Source organism: Sceloporus undulatus, chromosome 6 (genome assembly GCF_019175285.1).
Source record: "Sceloporus undulatus isolate JIND9_A2432 ecotype Alabama chromosome 6, SceUnd_v1.1, whole genome shotgun sequence".
NCBI classification, from domain to species: domain Eukaryota; kingdom Metazoa; phylum Chordata; class Lepidosauria; order Squamata; family Phrynosomatidae; genus Sceloporus; species Sceloporus undulatus.
The window spans coordinates 126,550,042-126,563,086 of NC_056527.1; the positions used below are offsets into that span (position 1 = coordinate 126,550,042).

The following is a 13,045-nucleotide window of genomic DNA, read 5'->3' on the forward strand; positions in this document are numbered from 1 at the left end:
CATCACTCTCTGTTTGCTCAGACAGGGTTTGCAGTTGCCTTTCTCTAAGGCTGAGAGAGTGTGATTTGCCCAAGGACAAACAGTGGCTTCCCAAAGCTGATAGGAATTTGAATCCTGGTTTCCCAGAGTCCTAGGCTGCATCTGCACTGCAGAAATAATGCAGTTTGACATCACTTTAACTAACATGGCTCCATCCTATGGAATCCTGGGATTTGTTGCTTGTTGTGGCACCAGAGCTCTTTGACAGGCAAGGCTTAATATCTCAGAAAGATATAAATTCCAAAATAGAGGGCTCCTGTCCCTCTGATGGTTGCATAGAAGAGGGAATTCCAGGAGTTGTTGCTTGTTACCTATAATTCTACGATTGTATATTCCTGCATGGCAGGGGGATGGACTGGGTAGCCTTTGGGGATATCTTCCTACTCTAGGATCCTATGATTGTATATTCCTGCATGGCAGGATGGGGTTGGACTGGATGGTCTTTGGGGGGTCTCTTCCAAGTCTGGCATCCTATACTTCTACAATTGCATATCCTTGCATGGCAGGATGGGGTTGGACAGGACAGCCCTTGGGACTCTTTTTCAACTCAAGGATTCTCAAATGAAAACGAGACTTTTCACACCCAACAGCTGACACACAAATATTTTTAAAATATATTAAATTTTAAAAAATTAAAATTAAAAAAAAATGAAATTAATTTTAGAAAAACCCTCTCTCTCCTCGCACCATCCCTTTTGCTGTTTTAAAGGCACGCAGGTGATGCTACTTTCTGCCCAAAGGTGAGCAAATGTTTGGGGAGGAGTGGTGTCACTCCTTTCTTTAGGTGTCACCCTGGACCTCCCGCACCCCCCTAAAGCCACCCCGAGGCAGGCAGCGCAGACGTCAAGCAAATGAGATGCTTATGATGCCACCGCGCCTCATCTGCGGCCAGTAGCTGAGCAGAGAGCCAGGATCCTCCTCCTCCTTCTGGCCTGATTCCTTCCCTCCTTCCCTGCCTCCCTCCCTTCGCCCTGGATTCCAATCCGAGCCTTTAGCAGAGCGGAGCTTCTGCTCTCCTCGGCCTTGAGGGGCTTTGACATCAGAAGGAACCCGAAGGTGAGTAGAGCAAGGAGGGAGCTGGACCACTGGGGTGGATGGGGAGGATGGAGGTGGGGAGGATTCGAACCTGGATCCCTAGGAGGGAGGAGTGGCTGGAGCATCAAACTAGGGAGACCAAGGTGCTCATGCTCTCTGAGGATGGTCAGGGCAAACCCCTGGGAGGGGGTCATCATGGTCTCCCAGAAGGGACCCAGGGCGGCTCAAAGCTTGATGATGATGATGATGATGATGATGACGACGACGACGGCGACGACCATGGTCTGATCGCCCTAAACGTCAGAAAGGCACACAACAACAGCAACAAGAGGAGGAGGAGGAGGGCGGGGAAAGATGCCCCCCAGGATGAGCATGGAGGAGCACCAAGCCAAAGATCCAGCCCCTTTGAGTTTGTGGACCCAGCTGGCAGTGGGATCTAAGAAAGGGGGCTCCAGATGGAAGGGATCTGGGTGGCAAGGGAGAAAGGGGGCGAAGCTGGGCAGAGAAAGCCGCCTCCCCCAGGCTTTGCGGCTGCTTTGCCTCCTTCTTCTGCCCCATAAGCATCTTATGGCTAAGATGCTTAAAAATAGCTTCCTGGACCAGGAGCCTTGGAAGCCGGGAGCCCGATCGCGGGACTCAAGTGAGGCTAAGGAAGGAGCAGGCAAACGCCCTTCGCCTCTTTGTTGGGGAGGCTGAGAAAATGGCAGCACCTTCTAGAAGACAGGAGAAGGGCTCTTTCCAGCTGGGCCTTGTTTCATGTTATTTTATTTAAACATTTAAAGAGCGGATCCCAGCCTGAGTTGGACTGGGAGAGACTGGACCCCAGCCCCAGTTGGTCTGGGAAGGGATCTCTGCTTGAATTGGTCTGGGAGGAGACTGGATCCCAGCCTGAGTGGATCTGGGAGGAGAGGGGATCTCAGCTTGAATTGGTCTGGGAAGAGAATGGATCCCAGCTTGAACTGGTCTGGGAGGAAAGTGGATCCCAGTCTGAGTTAGTCTGGAAGGAGAGTGGATCCCAGCCTGAGTTGGTCTGGAATGAGTAGATCAGGTTCTTGGATGGCCCTGAAATGACCATTCTTTCATGAAACACAAGGTCTTTCCTTTGGATGCAGGAAAGATCAAGTAAGAGCCAGCATGGCATAGTGGTTTGAGTGTTGGGCTCTGGCTCTGGAGACCAGGTTTCGATTCCCAGCTCAGCCATAAAACTCACTGGGTGACCTTGGGTAAGTCACACACTCTCAGCCTCAGGGGAAGCCAATGACAAATCTGAGCAAATCTTGTCAAGGAAACCCCGTGATAGGTTGGCCTTAGAGTCGCCACAGGTCAGAAGTGACTTGAAGTCGCACAACAACATCAATCAGGTTGTATCTCTCGTCTTGGGAGAAAGGGAGGTGAATGCAGTCATAGTCCTGCCTAGGAAACCAGTCCATTGGGGCAGTGTCTAGTTCACCACAAGGACCCCCCAGGAACAGCAACTATGGCAAAAAGGACTGTTGCAAAGAGTTAAGGGCCATGAGCATCCTTTCCTGTTACCTGTGGCTTTATTGCTGCATCTTACTTAATATCTTCACATGATCAGCAAACATTGTTTAGGTGGCCCTTTGACTCCATTTTGTTTTGCTAGACCTTGGAGCCTTTGTTGGTCTGGGATGAAGTGGGCCAGGGCCTTGGAGTCATTGCAGAGGGCCATGAAATATCAGTTCTCCTTTAAGATTTTTTCCAAGTGTATCTGATGAGATCCTGTCCCTATTTTAGCAGCGTTTAATGATCTTCCCAGGAAGATCACATGTTCTCAGGTCTGGAAATAAATTTGAGCATGACAGGGAAGTGTGCTGACAGAAGCCAATTGAGAATGCTTTCCCTTCTTCTTGAAAATCAGCTTGTGGTAATAGATGACAAACAGCCCGCTCTCTTCGCTTTAAGATTTCCCTGTTTATGGCTGAGTTAGGGGTCCTCCGATCTGGAAACTGCATATACTGCCTTTGCTAGTATTATCTTTGGTGAGGGATGCTGGCACTTGCAATCCATGAACAACTTGGGAGGGCACCATTGCCCACCAAGTTTTAGATTGAACCTTGCATATACAAAGCATGTGTTCTGCTGCTGTGCTCTTTTCCCCATAACAAACCATGACATTTTCCCTGCTTCGTAGCCTGCATCTAGGACCCAGTGAAATAATTTGCAGTGTGTCATGAATTCACACACACACTCACCAGAAAATGTTGCATATGGGTTGCAAAGCCTCCGCAGTGTTTCTGAGAATTAACAACCCTCAATACCATTTTGTTCTTGGAGTGTTGTTTTTTGATATTGCATTGCACCCAGAGGTGACTTAAGGGAGTAAAAGGATGTCTCTATTATTGGTTGAGTGTTGCCGAGCAGAGATCACGCCACAGTTAGCTCTTTAAAGGATCCAACACATGTTTTTGTTGTGATTATCTATTTAGTGGGAACCTGGACTCATTGCATGCATGCAATGACATGTGTATGTGAATTATATCTCTTCCCTGTTGTTTTTCATTCCTCTCTCAGCATGAGAAGCCAGGTCTTCTTCCCAGGCAGCTGCTGCAGAGTTAATAAGACACACAGTCCAAATCCTAGCGCTTTATCTTTCATTCTGCACGTCCTTCGTCCATAGGACTAACGTCCCTCCCTCCCTGCTTATTGCACGACCCTCCTGCAGAGAATAACCCTTCCAGTCCATTTGCTAAAACACTCCCTTGCAGTCACAGATGTGCTTCGTTGAAAAAACAGAGTTAAACACATTAATCAAATGGATCCATTAAGTAAGTAATGGATTTACATTACGGATTTTAAAACATGGACTTTCAAACCAAACAATCCAGATGGAAAGCTGATTCAGATCCTGTTCTGTATATCTCTTGACTTGAGCAATGCTTCCAAAACGTGGCTAATTGCTGCATTAATTTAGCAAAGCCAAATGAGGCTGGGGATGCCATACTCCCTTACCTTTTAACATGCATATGGATTATGGGAGTTGTAGGCCAAAACAGGTCAAGGTCCAAACATTCCTCCATTTCCATGTTGGAAAAGGACTTAGGTTGAAGTCTCCATGGATTCATGGAATTCCCAGATTGATCATGGGCCCAGCCTTACCTCTGAAGCCGATCAGTTTGGTCATCTCAAGTTGATCAATGATGGAAATGAATCAATAGTTTTAATAATGTACTTAACTCCTCACCACCAGCACCATTAATCAGTGGTTCCAGTAGCAAAGATGGCAGAGCAAGGAACTTTTGGAAGGCTATCATTATAGAAATTGAAGCAGAAATCAATGGGACTGTAGACCCTCAGAATAGGAAAAACAAGTTTCTTTACTGCAAAAGTAACGTTAGCGGACTCAACAGGAATTACCTTTCCAAAAAGCTATGGCTGATGAAGATTTTTATACTGAAATATACAAATACAGGATATGAATTCTCCTATTTTCTACCCTTCCTTCAGTTAATTTCTCAATCTACATTTTATCACAACCATGTTTATGTTCTGAGAAACAGTGTTTTGAAACATACACAGATTAATACAGTGCTAACGAAAGAGGAAACTGAGGGCCCAAACAGACAGGCCAAAATAAAGCTGCTTTGGGTCACTTTGGAGGTATGCTGTTTAAATGACACATTCATCTTAAGAGTCCAGAAGCTGTGTCAAAGTAGTGCTCTAGTCCTTTGGACTGAAGCGTGGCTTTGGCGTGGCTTTCGGACTCTTAGGATGCATGCATCATTTATACAGCATACCTCCAAAGTAACCCGAAACAGCTTTATTTTGGCCTCTCTGTTCAGGCCCTGAGCCCCATGTAACTATGTAGTCTAACCTTCAAATTACAGTCATAGACGATCTTAGCCAAGCAATTTCAAAGGCAATTTTTCAGTTATAAGCGATTGCCCTCTTCAAAATAACAGATGCATGCTGTTCCTTTCTCTCAGCCAGACATGAAGGAAGTGAAACAAAAGTCAACAGTGGCTGTTCTTTTGAGCTTAACTTGAATGCAGTGCTAGACCAGAGTTTGCATGCAGAATGAAAAGGCTGTATTTACATTTGTAATAATAAGTACAAACAAGGCTGAAACAGCTTCACCTGCTGTTGGTCTGTTTCCAGGTAGAATTCAAAGTGCAGGCTATGACCATTAAAGCCCTACGAGGTCCAGACTATCTGAAAGACCGTATACCCCTACATAAGCCAGCCTTAGTTTTAAGATCTTTGGGGAAAGGGCTTTCTCTTGGTCTCACCACCATCATAGGCCTATCTGGTGAGGTCACAGGAGAGAGCCTTGTCAGTGGCTGCTCCCAAGCTCCCGTCCACAGGTTGTATTCTTTCCGTCATGTTTAAATCTATGCATGTCCCCTTAGAAGTGTGTCTTGCAGGACTTCTCAATAAGTGTATATAGGTTGAAGCCTTGGTAGATGGATCTTATAAAATCTGGGCATTTAATTAAAGACCATTTAGCTGTCCAATAGATCTGATTAGTGGAAGTATAGCTCCATGTAATCTTTCTCTGCACATCCTGACCATTGACGCCATTGCCATATGGCTCTTGGCGCATCATTATTTCTCATTTTCTAATCTCAGATTTCTGAGTATCCTTCTTGTCTAATATAGGTGCCCGGCCTCCACAAAAAAAAAAGGATAACACAGGGGTCCTTGATTCTCCTCAGACCCTTGTATATTCTTAACCTTACATTGGAGTGAAGAATGTGTTGCCCAGAACCATAGCCCATTTTTCAGCCCCATGAGACAATGCCCCAGCCAACTCTGTTGTTTCATGCTTGTGTTCAAATCATCATGATTTACGGTGACTCTATGGCTGCCTATCACAGGTGTTTCTTAGTAAGATTTGTTCAGAAGGTAGTTGTTATTGCTTTCTTCTGAGAGCATGTGACTTGCTCTGTATCATCCAACTGGTTTTCATGATTGAGTGGGGATCTAAAACCTTCTCTCTCTGAGTGCTATTCCAACACTGAAATCATTGCACACACTGGTTCAACCATGCCTTCCAACTAGCAAGGACAATCCCAATTAATCTATTGTTGTCCTACTTTTTCAGCAGCTTTTAAAATGTCCCAGTTTCTCTCTCCTCCTCCCACCTCCCCTTTTGTCCTCAGCTTATTCCATTTGCTGCAAACCGAGTTCAAAGTGCAAAAACAGTTGCACACAACTAATTCAGCAAGATGGAGAAGAAAAGCAGGGATATCATCTTGCCCTTCCCAGTCAACTCAAGCAAAAACAAACTACTGCAGTCTCTCCTACCTTATATCTTCTTCTTCATTAATAATTTGTGCCATCTTGACCAAATTCTAATGTTGCTTGGCCAAACACACACCAATTTTCATCTGTGAAATGTTGGCGGGTATGTAATGGGGCTTTACAGGGCCAAAGTACTGCATCTTTTTAATGCAGCGTGACTCCTCTCAGATCTCACTTTTTCTTCTCACTTCTGCTACAGTCCTCATAGAGAGAAAGGGGATTTTCATAGCATTGATGTGTTGGTTTGCGTGTGATTGATGTTATATCCATTGGCTCACATGTGGAGAAAAAATTATCTTTCCATTAATGAAGTATCAATCTTTAACAGTCAAAGAGGGTGAAAAATTCACTTCCATTTGCCATTTCTTAATGTCAAAGAAACGGATAAATAATTCAAAACAGCATCCACATCTTTGAATATCAAGACACTTTCCAAAACCAAATTTACTTCTGTGATTACTTCTGTCTGGAACAATTCCAAAACATGTATTAAGGAAGCATTGGCAATATTACAGTTCCAACAATTTGCTGATTTAGAAAGCCCTTTCTTGAATAGAAGTTGTGGTGACTAATATACCCGAAAGAACAATTTCTGGTATATGAGATACAATTGGGGATCTATAGCCATACCAGCTATAGATGTTAAAACTGGTGGCCATTGATTAGTCATTATTCCACCCTTGCGGTGAACCTCACATCATATTCATTATATATATATTGTTTATTTGCATACTTGGTTGGTGTCCAATTAATGTCTCTAATATTAAATGTACTTAATATTATGGGGCGATAATAATACAGTTGGCCCTCCACACCCACGGATTATTTATCCACTGATTCAAGCATCATCCACAGCTTGAAAATATTCAAAAAGATATAGAAATTCCAAGAAGTCAATCTTGATTTTGCCATTTTATATTATAAGGGATGCCATTTTACTATGCCATTATATATAATGAGACTTGAGCATCCACAGATTTTGGTATCCACCAGGGGTCCAATAACCAAACCCCAGCTGATACCAGCCACCCCCCCTGCAAGTTCCAGATCTGGCATATATTCAAGCTCCATAGACTTGAATGGGGCACATGCGTGTGGGGTGCGCGTCCACGGTTAATGGTGGCAGCCTCCTCCATCTTTGCCAGATCAGGGTCACAGCAACTGTATGCCTTGGCCCTGAACTGGCCTTTCCATGACACACATTCAAAAACTGCACCCTGGAAAGGGCACTATAGCCATCAGCGCCACAGCTTTATGGTGTTCCTTTGGTGCTGCGGCATCTAAATGCAGCACCAGAGGAGCGCCGTTATGCCACACACTATACGGTGCAATGCGCAGTGTCACATTGCCATGAGGGGGGGAGTCGGATTATGCATCATGTGGATGCCACACCCTAACTCCAGCACCAGGCTGCCCTTAATGGACAGTCTACACGGCCCCTAACTCAAGACCTACTAGTTAGAGTGGGACTGTTATAAATGCGATTAAGCCTGGATCTGATCCAGTGTATAGTTTGGTCTTTACTTTAAAAAAAAACAATAATGCATTTGAAGAAAGCCTTACTTCCTAAATGTAATTACGCATGCTGTGCATGAATATATTTAGAGTGACTAACATAATAGAATATATATATATATGGCTAGTTATTTTGATGTCTGACCTCTTTGGCTGCTCCAAATGAAAATTAAGCTGTACTCAAAGTGGCACTTATAGAATTCAGAATATTTTAAGGTGTTAATGTTGAATTTGAAGCAATGGTTGTCGTTGCTTATTTCTTTATTTATTTTATATCCCACCGTTCTTCGTTCAGGAGCCAAGGGTTGTAAATCGATAATCCCATAAAAGTAATAAAATAATTGTTAACTGAATCCCCAAGATGGCTGGGGCATTCTGGGAGTTGTAGTCCAACAAAAGTAACATTTTCTACCACTGGCGTGTATGCATGCCTGTGCATTACATCCTCTGAGACCCACCTCCCAGAATACTATAGCCTTCAAGGGTTTTATTTATTGTTTTATGGTGCCATTATAAACTATATGGTAATTTGGAGTAGAGAAATCTTGCTTTCTTTATTTGTCTCTTTCTTTCTCTGTAGTTGTGAAGAGGTACAGATAAAGAAAAGCTTTATTAGTAAAATAAACAAACCATCAAACAAACAAACTAATAAGACACACACCCCAAGGGCCTACTAGCATACATCTGGCATAGGAGCTATTTTTAATTATTCTGCCACCTTTAGTAGCGAGTAAGATGAGGAAATCTGACAGCCCTTCTTGGAAATGAAGGCTTCAGCACAGCAAAGCTGTAAACAGTGCTTTAAACTACAGATACGGGTTTCTTCATGTTTAGCAGTACAGTATGTACTATGAATGCACTGGCAAAGCTAATTTCTCTGTAGGCATGCCAGCTCATTATGCAACAGTACACTGCCCTCCCCTAGAAAATGAGAATTGCCTTTGAAAGGTTTGTGCAGCAATCCGCTTAGGTGAGGTATAGGTTTCAGGCATATTTTAAAAAATATGTAATTTCACAGTGAGTTCTTAGGGTCTTTAAGCCATTAGTGGTTATGCAGATTTAATGTTTTTGTTTCCTGTTCTGTTTAATTGTATATTGAATAACTGGATTAAGGTTCTTTTTCTGCCATGGAGGGCCTATCATTATGCAGGGTTTTTGGACAACAGTTCTAAGGATCCCACTGCTCTGACCAAGGAGATTTCACCCTTTTGGGAATGGTCCTTTGTACAATTTATCCCATGCTTCCTACTTATTCTCTGATCTCTTCCAATCCCACATCACCAACCCATCTGCAGCCATTTTCTTGAGTGTATAATTTCCTTCTGGTTCTGTTCCCAAGTTCTCTTCTTTTCTTTATGTCTCAATTTCTCTCTCTCATTCTCTTTTTCTTTGCACATATCCATGGCCTATTTTAACAAGGGGAGAGCACAGACATAAGCTGAATTCATTCTGAAAAAGTATAGCTGTCTTCTGAAGAAGTGATACAAGTTGCATCTAAGGCAATGGACATAACCCTATGCTTGTATCTATAAAAGCTATTGGTGACTGCCCAGTCTGGTGGGATTTATTATGCTTTTGATTTATGATTGTTATGCCAATTTTAATACCTGTTCAATGCATTGTTTTATAGTTATATTGTTATTGCTAGTACAGTGTTTACTCAGTAAAGGATTTAGAAAAAACTCTTTCTAATTGCCTGCCTTTGAAAAAATTGTTTAACAAGATTGTGTCTTTGTTTTGGTTTACAGAACAGCCATGATGGGGAAGTACCTGATGACTTGTTGGCTTGCTGTTTTCCTTCTCCTGCTGCAGAGTGATGTGTCTCTTTCCAAAAAGAAGCCCAAACCCAGTGGTGGCGGCTGGAATACAGGGGGACAGCGTCAACCTGGATATCCCCAGCAGCCTGGATATCCCCGCAATCCTGGCTACCCACAAGGTGGCTATCCTCAACAACCTGGTTATCCCCCACGGGGTAATCCTGGCTACCCACAACAACCTGGGTATGGTGGCGGCTATGGTGGAGGCTATGGAGGAGGCTATGGAGGGGGTTATGGGGCCAAGCCATGGAAGCCAAAGCCACCCAAGCCCAAAATGAAGCACATGGCAGGAGCAGCTATCGGAGGGGCTGCAGTGGGAGCCCTTGGTGGCTACCTCTTAGGCAGATCCATGTCCAATATGCAGTTCGGCTTTAACAACCCGAATGAGGAACGTTGGTGGTACCAAAACCGCGACCGTTATTCAGACCAAGTATACCATCCACCCTACGACCCATCTGTTTCGAGGGAAGTCTTTGTAAGAGACTGCATGAATGTCACAGTGACGGAATACATACAGCCCACTGGCAATCAAACCGTAGATGACATGGAAAAGAAAGTTGTGCCACTTGTGGTGCGTGAAATGTGTACAGAACAATACCGGTTGCTCTCAGGGGTTGCTCTCCTTCTTGCCAACCCTTCCCTGGTCTTCCTCATCACCTTAACCATGTGTTTCCTCATACACTGAGGTTCTCGGAGATTGTACTCCTTAAGCCTCCATTTTGCCAGAGTACCAATGGTGGGGAAGAAAGGGGATCTACAGAAAGCAATGGTTTTGTGGGGGGATACAGTCTTGATTGTGCACCTCTTTGGTGGAATATCTTTAAGAGCTATCACAGTTGCTATGTATTAATTCCACCACACACCAACATTTTACAGCCATCTTTGTTTCTGTTTTTAGTGTTACAACAATATTGGTAGGGAAAGAAGACAAGGAATTATTTTGATACAAAAGAGTTTTTAAAAAACCCTATCCATCCATCTTCATAAATCACTGAGCTTAATTTCATGCAAAATATGTATACGGACATTATTCCATGAGCTGAAGCATGGGTTTGGGTGGTTTTTTTGCATATTCTTGCTCCTATTACTTTGTTCCAAAGATAATAGTTTTATGATGGAGCAAGACATTTCTCATGATATAGAAGACTGATTCTGAAAGTCAGAAAGACTTTCCAGTAGTTGTCTACCTTCACTGAGAGTGGTTTCCAGTGTGATAAGCAGAGGGCAGAAAGCACAAGTGGAAATTGTAGGGATTGTAGGAGTTGTAATAAAAAACATCTGGAGGGCACCAGGTTGTCTATTCCTAAACTAGTGTCACATTCAGAAATTTTAGATGTCACCATGGGGAGGAAGAAAATATGTGAATATTCCTCTTTATGTAATATTAAAAAGTGCAAAGAACTTTCTTTCATGTAATCTGCCTATAGGTGAGGCTCCCAAAAAATCAGAAAGATTAATTAATTAATTAAAAGAAACTGATTCCCATGTTACATAACACATAAACCTTTTCTGCTATTTTCAGCCAGGTAGGATTCCAAAGTGACAAAAAATGGCAGCTGGAAGGTAATTTTGCCAAAGAAAATATCTGTACTCTGGATAGAATACAGATGCTCTATAGATCCTTGTGCTATGGAGATCTAGGCAGTTAGACAGACTAGAACATCCCACATAAATATACTTATTATTTATATATTGAGGCAGAATTGGTCTCACATTGAGGGAGGGAGCCATGCGAACAATCTCTTGGTCCGGTAAACTCATCCATCATGTGCTATTCATGGCACCCCAAATATTTATTGTCTCTTTTTGGCGAAGGGAAACCTAAATATCCTTTTCATTAATGTATTGTTGCTAGGCTCATTTGAGGAAAGGAAACTCCCTTGAAAAGTTATTGGTTGTCATAATAGCACTTTGGGACCAAATCCTAAGAGCTATTATATAAAAAGAAAATCAGTTCATTTAAGATGCTGCAGAAGAGTACTGAGGAAACTGTGGATAACCAAAAAGACAAACAAATGGCTCCTTGAAAAGATCAAGCCGGAAATCTCCCTGGAAGCCAAGAAGATTAAGTTGAGGCTGTCATATTATGACCACACCATGAGAAGGCATGACTCATTGGAAAAGACAGTAATGCTAGGAAAGGTGGAGGGATGTAGAAAGAGAGGAAGATCACATGCTAGATGGATGGACTCTGTTAAGGAGGTAATGGGTATGAATTTGCAGGACCTAAGCAGAGCAAGGGAGGATAGGGAGTCTTGGAGATTGCTCATGCACAGGGTCACCATGAGTCAGGATCGACTCAAAGGCAGTTAACAACAAGCTCATGGCCCAGAAGGAGAGGCTTCCGGCAGTGATGGGGCCAGGACCATGGCAACTGCATGACCTGCTCCTGAAGTGGGCCATTGCTACAGTCCTAAGCCAGCTACTGGTAAGAGTTGATTATATCCGTTCCTTAAATGTCCGGCTTTTCCCACTTAGTGCAGCCTTGGAAAGGCACCCGGCTGCTTTGGGAGCATGCATCATGTAAACGCCATGCCCTCAAAGTGTCCAGAAGCCACTTTATTTGGCCCATGTGTTTCAGGCCGACAACAAAAAAACTGGGATCATTTAAGGAAAAGCAATCTTCTTGGAAAGCTATCGGTACTCATAGTGGCACTTAGGATTTCATAGACCATGGAAATTACATTTCTGTTTACTAGCATGGAAAGGTGAAATATGTGCATGGCATGTTTTTGACTTTGGACAGGAGTGAACCTTTTTTCAAGAGGAATTCCATTTTAGCTTTTTAGTTTTACATATGTCACTGCTTGATGGCTTTAATAACTGCATATATTCACATGGGAATAGAATTCCAGCTACTGCTGTGTCATATCTGTAAATGGTAGCATCCAACTCATCTTCTCTTTGGTCTACGAAATTCATCTTCTTGGCCCTGATAAAATTTGGGACCAAATTTATGGTACTGCAGTGGACTCTTATTAATCATTCCAAAAAGTTGTGTCTATTGAACAAACAAGTAGGATTCACAAATAGTTATTTGACATTTGGAAGAGCCTCTGGATCTTGGGGGAGGTCAAATTCTGCATGATTTGCAGAACATTTATGCAGAAAGGGAGGTGTCAAAATGAACATCGAAACTGGCCCTTACAATGCCGTCCTAAAAGCAGTAAGCAACACGAAGCATCTTCAACAAACCCCCAGGGCCAGCATAGTCTTTGCTTAGGATAATAATGTGAGCAATGTGAACTGGAACCCTTTAACATATTTACACAATTCTCATGAATTCAAGAAACTTGCTTCCAAGTAAACATATGCAGATATATAGCCTCGTCCCAAGCATGTGATGGCTTGTTGGCAGATGGCATCCATTTATGCAG

General features: G+C 43.1%; 1 protein-coding gene across 1 annotated transcript; it reads left to right on the forward strand.

Moving 5' to 3' along the window:
• The first annotated feature begins 924 nt into the window (after positions 1–924).
• LOC121935084 (prion protein) lies at positions 925–11,790 on the forward strand. The gene is made up of 2 exons (XM_042476197.1): positions 925–1,095; positions 9,600–11,790. Exon 2 carries the CDS (start codon positions 9,607–9,609, stop codon positions 10,351–10,353), a length of 747 nt encoding a protein of 248 aa, XP_042332131.1. The 5' UTR covers positions 925–1,095; positions 9,600–9,606; the 3' UTR covers positions 10,354–11,790.
• The last annotated feature ends 1,255 nt before the right edge of the window (positions 11,791–13,045 follow it).